Below are 18,590 nucleotides of genomic sequence, written 5' to 3'. Positions count from 1 at the left end.
AGATGGAGATGACTCCCAGGCTCACTGAGATAATTCGGTCATTTTGTCCTCTCTTATTCAAAGAAATGTTCTCTGTGCACCACTTCAAAATGACCCTAGACTAGACTGGGACAACAGTGAATTTAATAAGAGACGTTTTTTGCACAGCGTGGAGCCAAAAGATTATGTTAACTGAAGAGTTACAAGACAGTTCAGGGAGGTCATCTACACACAAATACAAGTATACACAAAAAGATGCTGTGCTGATGTGTTTTCAGCACCAGTGTGTTTTGACATTTTGCAAACAGAATTTCTTATAATAACCTTTCTCAGTTACTTTTCTTTTTACTTGCTTAAAATGTATTCTAGGCTTTTTTTCCTACCATAAAGGAATCCAGTGGGTTTTTTTAGAGCTTGGTGTTTGGTTCACTAAAAGAAGCCATTTTCACATTAATAATGGTGCGATTTTAGCAGTCAGAGTTTATTTAGGCGGGTACAAAGCTTTTGTTAAAAAGGCCACTCTTAAAGGAGTCAGCTATATTTTAAAGGAGACCAATTTTCAGTCATAAATACAAAGCCAACCTAAAAACAGTCAAAATGCAGGGTAAGTAAATAAAAATAAAAATAAACCATAAGAACATAATAACAACATCTCATAAGTCTAGATTTTATCACAATACAACACAGAAAAAAAAAGTCAAATGTTTAAACTCTGACATTTTACTATTTCAGCAAAAATATTAGCTCATTTTTAATTTGATGTCAACAACACATCTAAAAAGGTTTGGACAGGGCCACGTTTACATCTGTGTAGGTGACCAGTGTCTGGAGTTATGGGACATGAATGTTGTCCCATTTTTGTCTGATTTAGGATTCTAGTTTTTCTTTGTAGTATATTTCATTTTATTATGTGCCAAATGTTTCAGCTGATGAAACGTCTGGAGTGAAAGCAGGCCATTTCATTCTGGACTCTTCTACTACAAAGCTATGCTGTTCTTATAGCTGGAGTATATGTTTTGGATTGTCTTGATAAAATGTTTAAGGGTTTCCCTGGAAAAAAAACACCATGTTGCTCTAAAACCGAGCACTGACAACAAGCCTGTTGGAGCCTCTCCTCTTCGCTCTGGAGGACTTGGAGTCCATGTATTGTAAATGAATTTCAAATTTGGATTCAGCGGACTACAAAACAGTTTTCCACTTTGCCTCAGTCCATTTTAAATGAGCCTTGGCCCAGAGGATGGTGATATTTCTGGATCATATTCACAGATGGCTTCTTCTTTGCATCATAGAGCTTTAACCTCCATTTGTGGATGGCACATTGAACTGTGTTAACAGAGATTTATGGAAGTCTTCCTGAGCCCATGCAGTGTTTTCCATGACAGAATCAGGCCTGTTTTTAATGCAGTGCTGCCTGATTTTGATTTTTTTAGCCTTTTGTTTCGCAATCCCAAGTTTTTTTATAGTTGTTGCTGTCAGCAAGTTCATGAAATAGTGAAATGTCTCACTTTTTTTGAAAGTTTTCAAATATGTGGTGCCATTATGTGTTAATCTGATGAGCATTCATCACAGCCTGATAAAGGTAATTATCGCTGAAGACAGCTGAGTGGTATGTTGCTTCTAGCTGAAGATACTTTATAGAAAAGTAGCGGATGTCTCCTAATTTTAGTTCAGACTTGAGGGAGATTGGATAAGTGAGTCCTGTCTTGTACATATGCACACATTAGCAGAAGCTGCCAATCATTTGGTGTTTGTCTTGTGAATGCTATTTGCACCGATGATTGAAGCAGTGCTGATTTATTGATGGTTAAGTCGCACATATAGGCTATTTGTAAAATGTACAGTGGGCTGGATTCACTCGGGATGCTGCTCATAAATGTAGTTTTGTAGACCATCACAGTTTGGCATTCCATCCCTCCCAACAACAACATGAATCTCATTAATTTAATGGTTGTTTGCACAACTGAGTTGGGCGGCACAGTGAATACTGATTAGAACTTTATGTCTGCTTTTCTGTTCGCAAAGGAGGCTATGCAGCTGCATGACAGCATGGGCTTTTCCTCTGAAGTTCACATTTTTTTACTGCTTCACTGTGGAGGAGGATTGGGGGGATTTCTTGGAAGGGGGATTTTATTGCAGCCACTAATACAATTAAATGTTAATGAGCCGTTGTGGACTGCAAAATGGGCATCCAGGGGAATGAAAGGGTGTTTTCCATCCTGCTAAGTTATGGTTCTGGCTATACTGACTGTTTTCCGGCTGCACTAGATAATTGAAAGACGCATGCCATCATCAATGATGCTCCAGTTTTTGAACATGTCTGAGAACAGACAAAGACTTATTTTCATTCATAAAGTTTAAATACCTGTGGTCAACCATCCAAAGAAATGGACAGTGCACAAGAGAGATGAAAAAGAGCGAGCAGGCAGGGTGGAGTAGGTGGATTGAAGTTTCAGGGTGATTTGTGACAGAAGGATAGCTGCAAGAGTGACAGGGAAGGTTTTATCAGATGGTAGTGAGAGCTGCTGTGATGTATGGTTTGGAGACAGTGGCGCTGATAAAGAGATAGGAGGCAGATTTGGAGTGGGCCGAGCTGAATGAAGACCCACAGGAACCAAGGAGAGGATTAGAAATAAGTACATCAGAGGGACCGCTCAGGGTGAGCGGTTTGGAGACAAAGTTAGAAAGGCAAGGCTGAGATGGTTTGGACACGAGCTGAGGAGGGATATTGGATATACTGGACAGTTGAATATGGAGCTGCCAGGCAGGAGGAATAGAGGAAGACTGCAGGGAAGACTCATGGATGTAATGAAGTTGGGCATGCAGAGGGTTGGTGTGACAGAGGAGGATGCTAGGGATAGGGTGAGATGGAGGCAGATGATCCTAAAATGAGTAGCCGAAAGGAGAAGAAGAATACTTTATGTGATGATAGACTCGAAATGATTAATCCATCATTAAAATATGAAATACATTTAAAATATGCATCTGTGTGGCATCTATTAGATGTATTGTGTAATCGACAAAAGAGCAGACTGTTGAAAGACCAAACTGAACTATATTCCGGTGTTTGAACTGATACTGCTTGTTTTCTTAAAGCAGTACTTTAATTTCAGTTGTATTTGTGACTTAAAACTTCAAACAAGTACACAAAAAGACACTTGGATACAGCATTTAGACTAACCTTGTTGGTTACAGGGCTGGCTACACATTAAAAACCTCAGTTTCCTTCACATTGTAATTTGCTCGCACCTGTTCTTCTGTGTTGGCATGCCAGGTGAGCAATGGCGCAGAGCAACCCAGAAAACAGCAGCGGTCCGACCTCAACGTCCCCCTGGAGAACAACAACGTACCAGAGGTAAGACGTTCTCTGGATATCCTGTCGCAGTGTTTCCTTCTTTGTCATTTATCTACCCCGAGGTTGTTTGCACAGGATATATTGTTGTTTATGTGTGCATGCATCCATATGGTTATGTTTGTGCGTGCATGTGTGTGTGACCATTTAAGTAAATGAGTAATTGTGTAATTACAACCTCAGCTCATGTCCTCTGCTTTCGGCATGATAGCATCCTGATAATTGACTAGCATTCTGCTCGTGGTTTTATGAGAGCCATTTCTCACCGAGACGTCTGCGGTAGGAGGATGCCCCTCATTCCACCCTCCCTCCACCCTCCCTCCACCCTTACTTCCTTGTCCTTGAGGGGAGTAGAATCTCTGAATATGGAGGGAAGGCTCGATAGCATCAGCAGGATCAGTGTTTGAATCTCATGAATCTCTCTGTGGCCATCTAAAGCTTCCTCATCCCTCGTGGATAAGATATCTCTTTGCAGTCGGTCTTTACCTGCTTCCGTAGTGCTTTTTAGCAAGTCAGGCACGTGGAGATTCTGGAGCTGCAAGGTTTAAAGGCTTTTATCTGTGTCAGTGTTCATTTTGACAGCAAATTTTGATTTGGTTTTAGTCGTAGTCTTGTGACTAAAATGTCATGCAGCTGTAGTCATTTAGGCATCTAAAATCTTTTAGTTTCAGTCTACTTTTATTTGACTAAATGTCATAATTATAATAGACTAAAACTTCAGTTTGCCATGCTATTACTGGTGAGAGTTGCTCCACACGGTTTACTAATCATATTATTTTCCTTGACATCAAACGCAAAGGGTGTCTGTATGTGTGGAGAAGAGGAGCCAGTTGTACTGTTCCCCAGCGGCAGATCAAATGTCCACATCTAACCTTACCAAGGATCTAACTTCTGATTGGATCACTTCCCAACTCGTCCCGCCTTTCTACACAACTTAATTAGTTCTGATTGGATCTCATCTCTGCAGAACATTTTCATCTCGTTTTTGTTTCTTGATGATTGTGTAAATACATTTCATCATAGTTTTTGTCTATGATGAAAGGAATAATTGTGTAAATTTGGCATCACTGGTCTTTAAACTGTTGTGAAAGCTTTGTTTTGCTAGTGTGTCTTTCATGATGGCAAATTTGAAGTCAAGTTTATTTAAAGAATTTGAAGTTTAGCGTGTTTTTTTTCAAACAGCAGAGGAGTACAGTATGTAATTCACTGTAAGCCTGTTCATAACATTTATCTGCTATTACCTGTTTCTGTCTTCCAGCCTACAAAGAAGGTCGCATCCTTCCCCAGCTTTGTCGATGGTAAGTTCATCTGCACACCTGTTTGGTGGTGAAATTAACATTTTGGAATAAAAACCAAGTAAACACAATAAGTAACACTACTTCCTTGCCTTTGGGCATGCTCTAGGGCTAACAGTATGTTTTAAAAGGCTTTAGTTGCCATCAGATCATGGTGGCACATTGTGCTCCAAAGTGGGTGTCTGAGAGTCCACATCTACATATCACAGGATATCACAGATGCAGATTAATCACAGCTCCTGTTAGCACTGCACCTCCATTAGCTCACAGCCGGTGGCCATCTCACTGCTGAGGCCTATCCAGCCGTTTATCACCATATCTCCAGTGTTTGGCTCCTTTTTCTTCACGCAGCACACTGACTGCAGTAATTATAATACCTTCTCCGCTGCACACTCCACCCTTTCAGTCTAAACATGCTTTGTCTTTCCCTTTGTCTCCCTCTTAATCACCATCCTCTCTGCCTCTCCCTGGCTCAGTCCCAGGACCCTGTGAGCCAGAAGACCTGATTGATGGGATTATCTTTGCTGCTAACTACCTGGGCTCCACTCAGCTGCTGTCTGAGAGGAACCCCTCCAAGAACATCCGAATGATGCAGGCCCAGGAGGCCGTCAGCAGGGTCAAGGTACTCAAAAGCACACCCACTCGTGCACCGATTCACATACGAAGACACACACAGTTACCGCTGCATTTCTGAGTCATACAGAAAATCACACTTCCTTATGTTTTCACGATATAGGTGTCACAATATACTGGTGATAACCCTGATAGTAAATAATATGAAACTGCAATATCATGTCAGAAACACGGATATGACAACATGGTGATAACAACCCAGTGCCAGCACAGCCATGATTCAGCTCATGAGTCAAGTTTATTGCAACTCTCCAATTTAATCTGTGCTCACCTACACAGGTGGAGTCAGGCTGTTGTTGGGTTGTTAAGTGAAGCAGTTGGAGATGAGCAGGCTGGAGTTAATTGTTAATTTATTTACCAATTTGTTGTCTGCCCTTGTTACTGCTTTTCCTTGGTTTCTGAGTTAATACTAGCCTCTGAAAATGTGCAACTGTGCCCTGCGTCTTGTGCTCTGCACTTTCCAGCTGGCCCGATTGAGTTACAAGAGTTTGCTGCTCTGTTCTAGCTGTGCAAACTGAGCGCTGCACATGTCAGTGGCATTTGGTCAGGCTGGTTTAGGGATGTTATTTGCCTTATTAGAGACAACAGAATAATCTTTTCAGATGTTCCGAAGACATATACACAGTTTGTTGGTTCTGTTAGATTACTAATGGCTTTGTCCTTTTTTTTACTTTTAAAATAAACCCTGCAACCCACCTCCTCTCTGCACCCACATGGTTCACATAGCCTCTGTGTCAGATCCACAAAGCACAGCAATAAATAGAGCTAAGTGTGCTAAGGTATGCTGAGGAGAGGACACAGAGGGAGACAGAGTGAACCGATAGCAAGGCTTAAGAGGGCTATATATACACGGAGAATTGATTGAATGATGAGACGCAAGTGGAAAACTCTGGGGATGATGCGGACAATTGCAAAGGAGTAAAAACGCAGCTGTCAAAGTTAAATAGAAAGTAAAAAAAGACACGAATCACTGCAACAGAAGGCAGAGGAAGGAAATAATAAAGAGCAAATAAGTTCTCACAGAAACCACAGGGACCATTTTCTTTTCTTTTTTTTCTTTATTTTTTGCAATATTTCCTATGGCTAACATAATTATGTAGGGAAAATCTCACATCGTGACAGCCCTAACAACATTAAAGACTAATTTTGGTTGCACAGTGTTTTTCCTCTGGTTCCATAATGCTTTGTAGTCCCTAATTGAGTCTGAAGAACTGTGAATATCAGAGCCAGCTGGGTCGGTCATGGGTTGTAATTTACAGCTGCCCTGTTGGGTAGTCAGCTACATCATTTGTAACTTCAACAAATATTGATGCTGAGAAGTAGCACTAGTAGCAGCAGTGAGGCTGCGGTAGTCCCAAGTCACCAGGAAGTACTGCCGGTGATCTTAAGCATCTGGAAATATGTATTAGTTGAATAAACAGTTCCTCCAGTAGGAAGCTGCTGAGAGGCCGTTCCCCTCGGACGGAGCTTTTTATACAGTGACGGTTCTCTAATTTCTAACAGAGGTGCCATCATGATGTTACCATCATTCTGTTGTTGTTTAAGCAGCACCAGAAACACTCAAATGTACCTAAAGACATATAAAAGGACATAGAAGCCTTACAGGAACACTCAGTGGCATTACATGACTAATACAGAAAGTGTATTCCTGATACGTTTTTCACATTACTGTACGTGCCTAGAATGGGAAAACACAAACAAAATCCTGGTACTGCAGAATATTCTGTTATATTTAGTCATTTATAACAGCTATGACATTATTTCTTAACTCATACCCGCAAACTTCCAAATGAAATATACAGTACGTGGATATTAATAATTTTTTCTAAGCAGTATAGTCATGTATTAAGCATCAGTGGTCTTTTAGGGCAGCTGAAAAACTTGGCCAGATTAGACTTCAGGGCACGTGTGTTCGTCACAGCCGACTGGATAATGGGGCTTCTGGCATGTGAGCCTTATATTTCCCTTGTTGACACTCACTCCCTGCTGTTCACTAATATCATTACAAAAATGATGTTTCAGAAAAGTGCTGTGGATGGTGCTAGTGCAGCTCAAAGAGGCTCATTTCATGTTAGTTTGGAGAAGCTTTTCATCAGCGTTGCTCTGTCCAGAGCTCTTGTGATAAAACATCTCTTATGACAAACTAGACTGTCAGACTTATGGCACTGGTCACATTTATCTGTTTTGGGCTCGCAGAGCCTGTGCCAGGTGACTGATGTCATCTCGTGTCGTGACGAGATGACATTAGTGCTAACGTTCTGGTGCGCAGTTGCTAACCGAGCACCGGCCTCTTTTATCTCCCTCTCGTGTGAATACAAGCTTTGATGTCATTCTAAATATTGAATGACTGCCTCCGTAGTGGTCTACTTTTAGAAAGTTACATGCTGAAATAAGACTTTTTAATCGACTAGGTGGATACGTGTGACCAAGGTCTGTTTTAGCTTCTCATATTGGTTGTATTGTCTCCGTTTTAGCCACATTTTGCAGCTTTCTTATGCTTGTTTGTGTGAAATAAACAAACATATAATTTTGTCCATGTAATTATTAAAGGACAATCCTACATAATTAGAGTTTCCATAAGGTGTGTATATGAAAAGTGTAGTCACAGCCTGCTGCTTCATGGTACTCGGTGAAGCTGCTGTGAGGTGGCATTGATATCTAATAAGACAATATGGCTAAACATTTATACTTTTCTTCAAATATTTAGGTTCATTTCAGCTCATTCGCTGAACTGAGCATTTGTACAGACTCATATAGATGCTGTGCTATCCTATGTCATGGTACTTAATGGTCAGGCTTTCATAAATAGACATGTGCATGAGAGGAGAGAGAGTATATTTCTGAGTCAGTATTGAGCTGAAAAATTACATTATAACTAATGTTCATAGCCCTTAGTCTTTTATATGTCGCTGAATCAAAATGAAATAAATCCCCATCACTGAATTACTAAATTGATTTTAACAGTAAATAACATTCACAGTAAAAATGAACACCAATATACGCAATCTTTAAGTATACTAAAAAGTGCTATAAGGTCATAAACGAACAAAATCACATATGTTATCATCTATAGCTTGAGTGAGTTAAATTTCTCACTGTGGTAACATCTAATATGTTACTGACTACTACTGTCCTTCATTTATGATAAGGATTCATTTTAGAGATAACACAAGTATGGTTCACTAGACTGGTGTATGTCTAAAAATGGACTCCTCATGTCTTGTGCTAATAAACCCAATTCCCCAAATTCAGGAAGAGCACTGCAGTTTGAAACATTCCAGGCCGGCACTGCTGATTGGTCAGATGCAATAACATCCCCATTCGTCACATAGTCGGATCTTTGCTGATCGGTTAGGAGAAATCCAAATTCAAATTTTATTTGTCACACACACAACCATACACAGTACGACATGTGGTGAAATGCTTATTGCTGTGCAATGTCCGACCATTAAATGACAGTAAGATTTAGAGATTTACAGATTACTACAATATTTACAGATTTTAACCCAGAAATTTACAGTAAAATGAATGTGCAAATAACCATTTACAAAAGAAAGTATAAGAAGTGTGCAAATAAACAGAGTGCATGCAGTGCAGTGATGTGTGAGCGTCCAGTCCTACACCTGGTTCAGGGCCCGAATAGCCTGGTGGAAGAAGCTCCTCCTCATTCTCTCTGTTTTATCCATGTAGTTTTACAACTTCACAGTGAGGCATGGGAAGGCCGGTTTTGATGTCAGTTTAAATTAACATTTAGTTAGCATTTAAGCTTCCTTGCCCTATAAAGGGTTACAACAGAACACTAATTATGTCGCATAGCGCTCAGCCCTATCTTTATTGTTGTGTTCTTCAGATTAGCTTGGGGTTGAGAGTTAGCAGTGCAAAAATATTAATACATATCAAAATGTTCCTGAGCATTGCTAGAAATGTATAAGTGTTAATATGAAAAAAATGTAATGTGGAAACGTCAATACAAAAGTTAATGGGTGTATATTTGTTTATGATAGTACAAATTTTGGAAAAGCTACCTAATGAATGCTTACTTGGTTTCCTTTAGTTATTTTTAATAGAATATCTATTTAAAAAGTTGAATCTTCAGTGTTGTCAGCCAGTCTTTCTGAAAGAGTTACAGTGGGTTTCACACATGCCCCGAAGGCCTGAGTTTTTCGAGGCATCACCTGGAGAGGCAGTATGTGATAGACCAGCATGTGTCCAGATCAGTCAGACTCAACATTAAACAGACTTCATTCTGCCAGCTCCACACTACAAAGCCTGCGTGTGAATAGAGCAGGTACTGCAAGGGAGTCCTACCCCCTGCATCCTTACCCAGCTTCCATCCCTAAACCGCTTTTCAAGAAGTGAAGACATGACTGACACAAAGGTCTCTTATAGCGTGTTAATTAAATGTGTCATTCAATCAGCAGATTTCACTAAAGAATGAAGTCTGTTCACAGGCTAGGAACTGGGACCTTGGTTGAACAGGCAGAGCTGCTGTAAACATTGCCCACAATGTCATCATTGCAACCATGAAGTGCAATTTACAGAACTGTGTTGCTGGCATGACTGTCCATGTGCACTTTTATCACTCGCTCTTTGCCACACACAGTTGTCCGCCTGCACAAAGTCTTCTCCAACCGACTGCAGCAAATCAGCCGTTATCTCTCACTGATCTCCCTCGATTGGCCCTTCATTATATAATTCATTTATCCCTTGTGAACCAAATGAATAGCACTACAGCAACCAACCTTAAACACTGAATTGGAGACCTTCGGCTTAACGCAAACCACACATAGAAAGAACCTCGTGTCCTGTTCTTTATAAATATGTATAAATATGTGCTATTTAAATAAAAACAAGTTGACTAGAGTACATTACAGCCACATTTGTATTTTTGCCTCACATCAACCCATCTGCGTAGTATAGTAAAGCACAGGTTCACACCCTGTGGTGCTGAACTGAGCAAAAAGAAGTATGGCAGGTAAACTGCAGCAGAGCTGTGTAGGCTGTTTATGCAGATCTTTGTGCCATGATGTTCACTCGCTGTTTGATGTAATATTTATGAAGCTTCCCCCCCCCATTCCCTTTCACTATTTTCACCCCCCCCCCCCCTGCTCCTCGTCAGCAGAGCAGTAGGTGTTGCTGAATGCTTCAGATGTTTGTCTTCTTGAGAGCCGATCACAGAAGAGGAAACTTTACAGATTGAAAGCTGGAAAAAGACGCTTCCCTCTGGGGCTGTTATTAATACTGTGTTGGTGGTTACAGCTTTGCAGCAGTGGCTCAGGCAAACATCCAGTCCTGCACTCGAAAATGTAATGTCAAGATAATTTCCTCTGGTCGATGGTAGATGGAAGGAAGGCCAGCAGCTCGGCTTGAACCTTATACGGAGGGGATAAATTGAAAGATTACCGAGAGCTAAGAGTCCTCCTAAAGATTAGTTATCTAAGGTCAACTGTTAGAGCCCACTACATGAACAGTATTACTGATGAACTAATCACACCCATTAGCTCAGTAAAACTGTCTCCATATTAGCTAAGCTCTTTAATTCCAAACACAGTGACTTGACCTTGAAAAAAACAACAACCCAAAAGCCAAACAGACCCAAAGCAGAGAGTTGAAATCCTTGCACAGGGCTTATCGCCCCCGTTCTCTGTGTGCGTTGCTGATTGTTTTTTCCAGCATGTCTTTTCTGCTAGCAGCATTTACACTGTGTCGTAAACGTGAAAGTCGGTAAGAGCAGTGCCCGTGCGTTTGATCTGAGTTTGTCTGTGTGTTGATTAAATGCTTTGTTCAGCACAGTACCTTAAAAAGCTTTGTGAAGAATGCAGGAACAGTGTCAGTCCATGTCTACACGCTTTTGAGTTGTTTTTTTAAAAAAAAGAAGCAATTATTAGCGTCTGTAATTGCTGTTGTGATAACCAATATGGCTGTGTGAAACGCTTTCTCAACAAACACACTCCTCTCTCGCTCTCTTTCTTTCTGTCACTCTTCCTGTTTGTGAGAGCAGCGACAGCGCACCTGCCGTTTGGTTTGGGGCTTTACTGTCTTACCTTCTTTTATTTACCTTCTTTATTTCCTCCTCCTCTTCCTCCTGTTTTTTGTGCTCCTGTATCTGCTGACCTTGTCCCGTCCCGTCCCAACGCCTGCCTGCCTGCCTGCCTGCCTACCTGCCTGCCTGCCTGCCAGAGGGTACAGAAGGCTGCCAAAATCAAGAAAAAGGCGGTGTGTAATAAACGGAACAAAAAGAAAGACCCTTTGGCCACTTTGCTTCCACTCTCACCTTTTATGTTTTTACTTCATATTTGCCTGTCTGTGTATCCTCTTCCATTTGTGTCTCAAACACTTGAATGTTCATGCACTGAGTTCAGCAAATCTGTGTCAGGTTTATCTCTGTCTTTCTGTCTGCGGAAAAAGAAATCTGTATCTGTATCTGCAGAAATATTGTAGAACTCTTTAAAACTAACAATTATATTGTTATTTATTAGGCCAATACCAAAGTGAGTCATTTTTTATAGCCAAATTTGAGCCAGCCCACTTATCTGAGAAGCCATAAATTATTCAAGCATAACAGTCAAACTAATGTTTTTGTTCAGGAATGCAAGTTAATAACTGTAATTTAGGATTTTAATCAAAATTAAATGATGTGCTTCACTGTGTTTTTCAGTTTTTTGTTTTTTAGTATTAGAAATATGATTTCGATTAAAGAGCTTGCGCATACTGCAGGATTAACCATTACAGAAGCATTCAAATCCTTTGGGTTATAACCAGTACTGTCACTTAGACTGGGTGGTGGGCTAAAAAAATTGTCAAGCACTGTATATGGAAAGAACAAAGAAATAACTGAAATAAATGTGATGCAAATACATCCCACGCACACACATTAGAGACTATTTTTTTTCTTTTATTTCCAGTCATATTGTTATTCGTACATATTGTTATTCTCCAAAACATACTGTAGGGTTAGAGTTAATTTTCTATTGTACTGAGACATCAGGGGTTATATTTAATGTGTTTTTGTATGTTTTGCACGTCTCGTACTGTGACTCATTCAGTGACCCTTTTGCCGATTTCTGACGTAAAATAATTAGGATAAATTGAACCGAGTGAATATTATGTTGCATCAGAAAAATGCGAAAGAGATCACTTTAGTGACTAAATCACATTCCTGTATATACAAGATAAGCATTGCCTATAGACAACATTAACATTTACTATTGTAGGGGCTAAAGAGTGCTTTGTTTACCTAGAATATTTATTTTCCTTATATGGAAACAAGGTTGCTTTTATATTAGACTAAACAACCACTGAAACAAAATAGCATAACGTGTTATTGACATGAGTTATTATCATGAATTTATAATAAGGGGATATCCCGTCAGTTATTCTGTGTCTGAAGCTTCTATCCCATTAAGACTTAATGCTGATTGGCTAGCCTTCTTAAACAGAAGGTTTGAACAGCAGGTGGGTAGGGCTGCTGTGCTTCCAACCCAAGCTTTGTGTCCGAACTGACCATATTATGTGTGTCTCCAAGACACAGTACAGACCAATAGTAACCAATAGTTTCTGAAGTGTTTAGATCTGAAGCCTGAAGATTTTGTCTGTCAGATTTAGTCTGACACTGTTACAGTATAAATATAACAAAAAATAAGGAAAAGCATAAGAAGTTCCAGAGATGAAAAATATTTATGTATTTTTCTACCATAGGTTCAAAACTCTATAATCATTTTAGTCATTAAAGTGATATAACTGGCTTTAATCATGTGTAAGAGTCAGAGTCATTTCTTCTTTCTAACCAAAGAATCTGAAGCTTAAAGGGTTTGCAAGATTTCTATAAAAAGGTCAGCGAGCCAGCTGACGTAGCTTCCTCACACATACCAAGACCGGACAAGGAAATAAAGCATGACATATTGAACAGAAAAATCTTCTACCTCAAGGCCAAATGCAGGCAAATGTAAATCACATGCCAGCCACAGTTTGTGTTTGCAAAAACTAGTTTGTACCCTAAAGGAAATTAATTACTATTCATTGTATTTTCTGATACTGGATATGGACAGAAAATGATGAACTAATGACAGGTCACAGTCCCCCCCACCCCCCAAGAAAGGTTTACCGTTTATTGCTTGAAACAAATTGTAACCACGTGTTTTATTTCTCTACGAGATTGCCTTATTTAAGTACATAAGACAGTTTTAATTCAACTAAAACAAGTGTAGTTCTATTAGATTTCTGCACAGAGTGATTAGAGGGAGATGTGCACAAGCTTGTTGTGTGCTGAGGCTGCATTACTCTCACTGGTGTAACAGCCAGCTGGTAGGGGTTTAGTGTTAAGCTGTTTCTTGTTTCCCTGCCAGCTCGCCCATCCTCGTGCCAGGACTATTGATGCAAACTAACGCTACTGCCAAACACTTTCTTTTTCTTCCTTTGCCACCTCACCTCTAGACTCAGTAACATGTCCATGTAACAAGGACTTTTCTAACTGGGCACTAAGCTGTACATGCATGAGTTTTGGCAATTAAAAAAAGGCATTCCCACATTTAAAACAGACACTATTCAGACAGCTGTGTGCACAATGAACAGTCAGGCTTGACACAAATATCTTAAACAGCCAGACGCAGGTGATTTAACCAACTCTTCTGTCTGTATGTTGCTTCAGAGCGCAGATGGAGACGCCCAAACCCTTACCGAGGTTGATCTGTTTATCTCCACCCAGAGGATCAAAGTCCTCAACGCAGACTCACAGGTAAGTGCTCCATGTTTCTGTTAAAAGTATGATTTTTCACCTGTGAGAACAAAAGTTGTTTTCCCAGAAATTATGAGTCAACGCCTCAGGGGAATGATGTTATGTCATAATTGTCAAAACAACAGCTGCTGTTGTTTTGACAATTAAATAACTGCTGACACCAGCTGCATCCTACAGCTGCCCCAGCTCTGATTGTTGTTTGTTTAATCTCATGACGTCACTGTGTGAATTCTTTTTGACCGTGGCTAAAAATAGATTCTGCAAAGCCAAAAGAAAAAAAATGGTGCAGGATCATCTGTGCAGCACTGCCTTTACTTTAATGTCACAACAAAGTGGTCCTTCAGAAGTTCGGACCCCAGACTTCATGGATGCACACAGCAAAGTTAATGACACAATGATGAATAGTATTAGCTGTACAGAAAAAGCAAGAAGCACATAAACACAGCATCCTAAACACAACATACAAAACTACAGTGGCTAGGAAGAGATCTCCGGTTTGTTGTTTAGCACTCAATAAAAGAATTAGCATTACCAAGCTCACCTTTTTTTGACTTTAGTGTAGCTACATAGTACAAGGATTCAAAGGTTAACTAAAGATAAATGTAAAAATTAAGTGTAAAAATCAGTGATACAACAAATGACCACAAAGCAAGTAATTCAATCAGTGTTAGCTAGGTAGTGTGCTAGCAAACTGTTGCTATACATGCTTCTGTAGCGCTAACACGTCCCAGCACACCAGCTCCACAAAGCAAAATAAAGCCTTCATAAGACACTATGCAGTCCTGTGAAAAACTGAATACAGCATTATTCCGTCCATAGCCAGGTCCCAATAGTCAAATGGACTTGATTGATTGATCATCGAGAAGTTTGATGACCTCTATAAAAGGCTATAAAGTTTTATATATATAAAGTTTTGGCAGTGTGTGAGTCTAGCTCATTGAGATTGAGATGTATGGTAACACAAAAAGCCAAACATTCTTCCCAGGAGTGGATTATAAGGCTTTTCAAACAAATTAGTCCATCATTCTACACTAACAAAGATTACATGGAAAACATACATACATACACAGTTGTCCCAGCAAATTCACATGAAGGTCAGACCTGGAATGCTCAGAGAAATTGCAAAAAACACAAGAGTAACATCTAAAGGACCCTAAAGGCCTGAGATAACAAGTGAAATGTTCAAATTCATAGCAGTAAAATTAGAAAAAAACTGAACAGGTTATTTGGAAGGGTTGCTAGCAGAAAGCAACTTCTCTCTAAAAACAACATGGCAGCACAATGTAGGGTTGCAAAGTTGTATCTGAACAAGCCACAAGTCCTCTAGAACAATGTCCTTTGAATAGACAGCACCAAAACTGAGACGTTTGGTCATAATGCACAGCACCGCATTTGGTGATAACCTATAATAGCATGTCAGCATAAGCACGTCATAGCAACAAGCACAGTGGTGAAGGGGTGATGATTCGAGCTTGTTTTGCAGCCAAACAACCTCCTGAACCTTCAACCATGAACATGTATTATAAAGTACTCTAGAGTCAAATGTGAGGCCATCTGTACAACAGCTACAGCTTGGCCTAAACTGGGTTGTAAAACAGGACAATGATCCCAAGCATCTCGGGAAATCTGCAACAGCATTGCTTGAAAAAAAAGAAGAATCAAGTTGTTGCAATGGCCCAGTCAAAGTCCAGACCTCAACTTGATTGAAATGCCGTGACGGGACCTTAAGAGAGCTTTCCATAAACAAATACCCACAAACCTCACGCAACAGAAACAAAATTATAAAAGAGTGGGCCGAAATTCCTCCACATTGATGTGAGAGACTGATAATGTCATATAGAAAACAAATACTTGAGATTATTGCTACTACAGGTCAAGCAAATAAGTCACGTCATACTTAGCTTTTGGTGGAGGGTACAAAAATACATTTTTTGCAGGACTGTATATATTTTACAAGTAGTTTTTTTCTGTGGAACAGAAAATTTCATTTTCACCATCCATCAAGAAGAAGCAGAGAAACCTCTGCTCTTATCCTCATACATTTAAGCTCTGAGGTCTCTGCACCTGAAAGCCTCACAGATGGTGAAGCAGCTCTTTATCCTTTTCTGATCATAGCCTTTCTTTCTCAGTTTTGATTCTTCTGACCTTTTCCTCTTTGGCTGTTTCTCCGCCATCTCACCTTCTTGACAATGTGATTATGTTCAGCTGTCCCTCTTGTTCTGCTCCTTTCCCCCATCCCGTCTCCCTCTGTCTTGTTTACAAGCACAAACATGCCCAGCTGTTAGTTGTGTTTTGTCCATAACTGACATTTAGTAGACTGTAAGGAGATATTTGCTGAATTTGTGTAAGTGTTAAATCAGGAAGAGTTATTCCACCTCCAACCTTCAAAAATACCTAAAGGTATAATATAGACTAAATTATCTTCAGTCATCAATCCCTCTGAAACTAGACAAAAAGTCAAAAATTCGCCTGGAAGTCTGATTTTATCTGTCGTGTTTCTCCACATTCAAGTTTTTACATGAAACCCCCTCTCTGCACACTTACAGAAACTTGCCTTTTAGCTTTACAGCAAGCTGTGTTGTGAAGCAGCCGCACTAGTCTTCACAGGAGGTGTAGTGCTTTGATGGAAGCGCTACACTTCCGGGAGATTTGCCGTTCTAGAGATCATGAATAGAGCCTTGTGCTCACAGTAACAGTTAAATGTATATGCGATAGATGATTCATTGGCAGTATTTCAGGCTTAGCTGCTGCCTGGCCATCTGAGCAGTGTCAGAATTGAGTGTGTTTGTGTGTGCATGCATGTGTGTGTGTGTGTGTGTGTGTGTGTGTGTGGGCAGCCGCCTGGTAGAAAATAACGTGCTGCAATGCGGTGTCTATCTTCCTCTCATTTTTCCATCTGGTTGCCACTGGTCCCAGATTTTGAATAAAAGCCTTTTTTGTGCATGTAAAAGCTCAATGTAGCTTACATGGGGTTCCTGACATTGATTCATAATAAGAACAACTCCAAAGGTGGGCTGGAACAACAGCATTTATTAGGCTGATGTAATAAAAGTCAGCTCATAGTTAATGACGTTAAGTAACTGAAATTAAATTTAGCATCTTACCATAAAACATCAATGAACAAATGCATGCTCCTCTCAGCAAATCCACAGGTTCATGTCTAGAGTCCAGCTTTTCCTCATACATTATAACCCAAGACAATTATTAGGCTGACTTAACAAACAATTTTTTTTTAATTAACATGAATGCTCTTAGTTTTTCGTGCACCTGTTCATTGCTCTCAGATGAAAATCTACTCAGTGTTGTGTGCTGGGATGTCATCGAGCTATAATCAGATTATACAGCAGGCTTGAATTCAATCAAAAGTAGGCATGTTTGTTCTCTGTCAGCGATACTTTCATCTCACTTCTCACCCCGAAATGAATAATGCAGTTTTGATAATGAGAGGAAACAAATATGCTGCTCAGTGGTTCTTTAATTTTCAAATATTAATAATCAAAGGAAACCAGCTGCTGTCAGAAACAGGATAATTAGTAGTAACTGTTACTGCTTTTCAAATGTATTAGCAGGAAAAAGCTCATTTCCGTAAAGCTTTTTGTCAGTTAAAATGTGTAAATGCGGAGACGTTTTCCGCTTTTTCTTTGGGTTTCTGCATGGATTCGTTGTACATGGGTGTGTGTTTTCTCTTTAAGTATGTTGTTTACTGCAACTAGTTTTAAAAACAGTAGTTGGGGAGGATTAATTTCATATTGCGTGTGCATTGTGTCGAGACTGGATGGACTCTAGCTCCTCTGCAATCCAGCTTGATGGATAGACGGCATTGTGTCAGTATGGCAGTGAAAACAGTATTATTGGCAATTAAATATTGACACTGTGAGCGTGACATAGCAAGTCTGTGATTGACCCCAAGGGGGATTTTTTTTTTTTTTACACAGGCAGACTGTTTAAGTACCAAAATAATATTGACCAATACTCACCAATATCAGGTAGTTCAGATAATTCCCAGTTTTGATCAGCACCATGGACAGCAGCCACAGTCGGGAAACAGACACATTTATCTAACTCAAACTGTCTTCTTCGACTAGTCTACCACAAGCCCAAAATAGATTTGACTTTGTTAAAGTAATATGAAGGCAACTGTAATGTATATAAACATGGAACAATAATAGTGGTAACAATGCTTTACGCTCAGCAAGTCTTTGACAGTACCACTTAAATCCAAAGTCCTAGCATTATACTCACCGTGCCCTCTTCTCTGCTTTCTCGTTTCAGCTCCACTTTTTTTTTTTTGCTGTGCTGACAAACTGCTCTGTAAGATAAAAAAAAATTAATTCTTGCGTAGTTGATGTCAACAATTTCACGGGCATATAAGTAATATACATCCCAGCATGTCCCAAGTTTTCAGAAAAGGCACTTATTTTTAAGTTTGAGGAGTATAAAATTATTAAAAAATATATTTGCAGCCTAAATTCAGCTCATAAGGAAACATATAATGTATAAATAAAGTTACCCTTTGATACACGATCGAACCGTGACTTAGACATTTAGTGGATCACTTATAATCTGTCCAATGTTAGTTAAAGGCAGCAATGTCATTAGC

The 18,590-nt window shown here is 39.7% G+C and overlaps 1 protein-coding gene across 1 annotated transcript in view; it reads left to right on the top strand.

The window, feature by feature from the left end:
- The window catches only part of apba2b (amyloid beta (A4) precursor protein-binding, family A, member 2b), a 67,969-nt gene that overhangs the window by 41,185 nt on the left and 8,194 nt on the right, over positions 1-18,590 (top strand). The window contains exons 4-8 of the mRNA XM_019359507.2: positions 3,251-3,331; positions 4,587-4,626; positions 5,100-5,245; positions 11,437-11,472; positions 13,904-13,990. Of these exons, the coding sequence (XP_019215052.1) occupies positions 3,251-3,331; positions 4,587-4,626; positions 5,100-5,245; positions 11,437-11,472; positions 13,904-13,990 (390 nt within the window). The remainder of the gene's footprint in view (positions 1-3,250; positions 3,332-4,586; positions 4,627-5,099; positions 5,246-11,436; positions 11,473-13,903; positions 13,991-18,590) is intronic.

This window comes from Oreochromis niloticus, linkage group LG1 (genome assembly GCF_001858045.2).
Source record: "Oreochromis niloticus isolate F11D_XX linkage group LG1, O_niloticus_UMD_NMBU, whole genome shotgun sequence".
Classification (NCBI taxonomy): domain Eukaryota; kingdom Metazoa; phylum Chordata; class Actinopteri; order Cichliformes; family Cichlidae; genus Oreochromis; species Oreochromis niloticus.
This window is presented reverse-complemented; position numbering and strand designations above follow the sequence as displayed.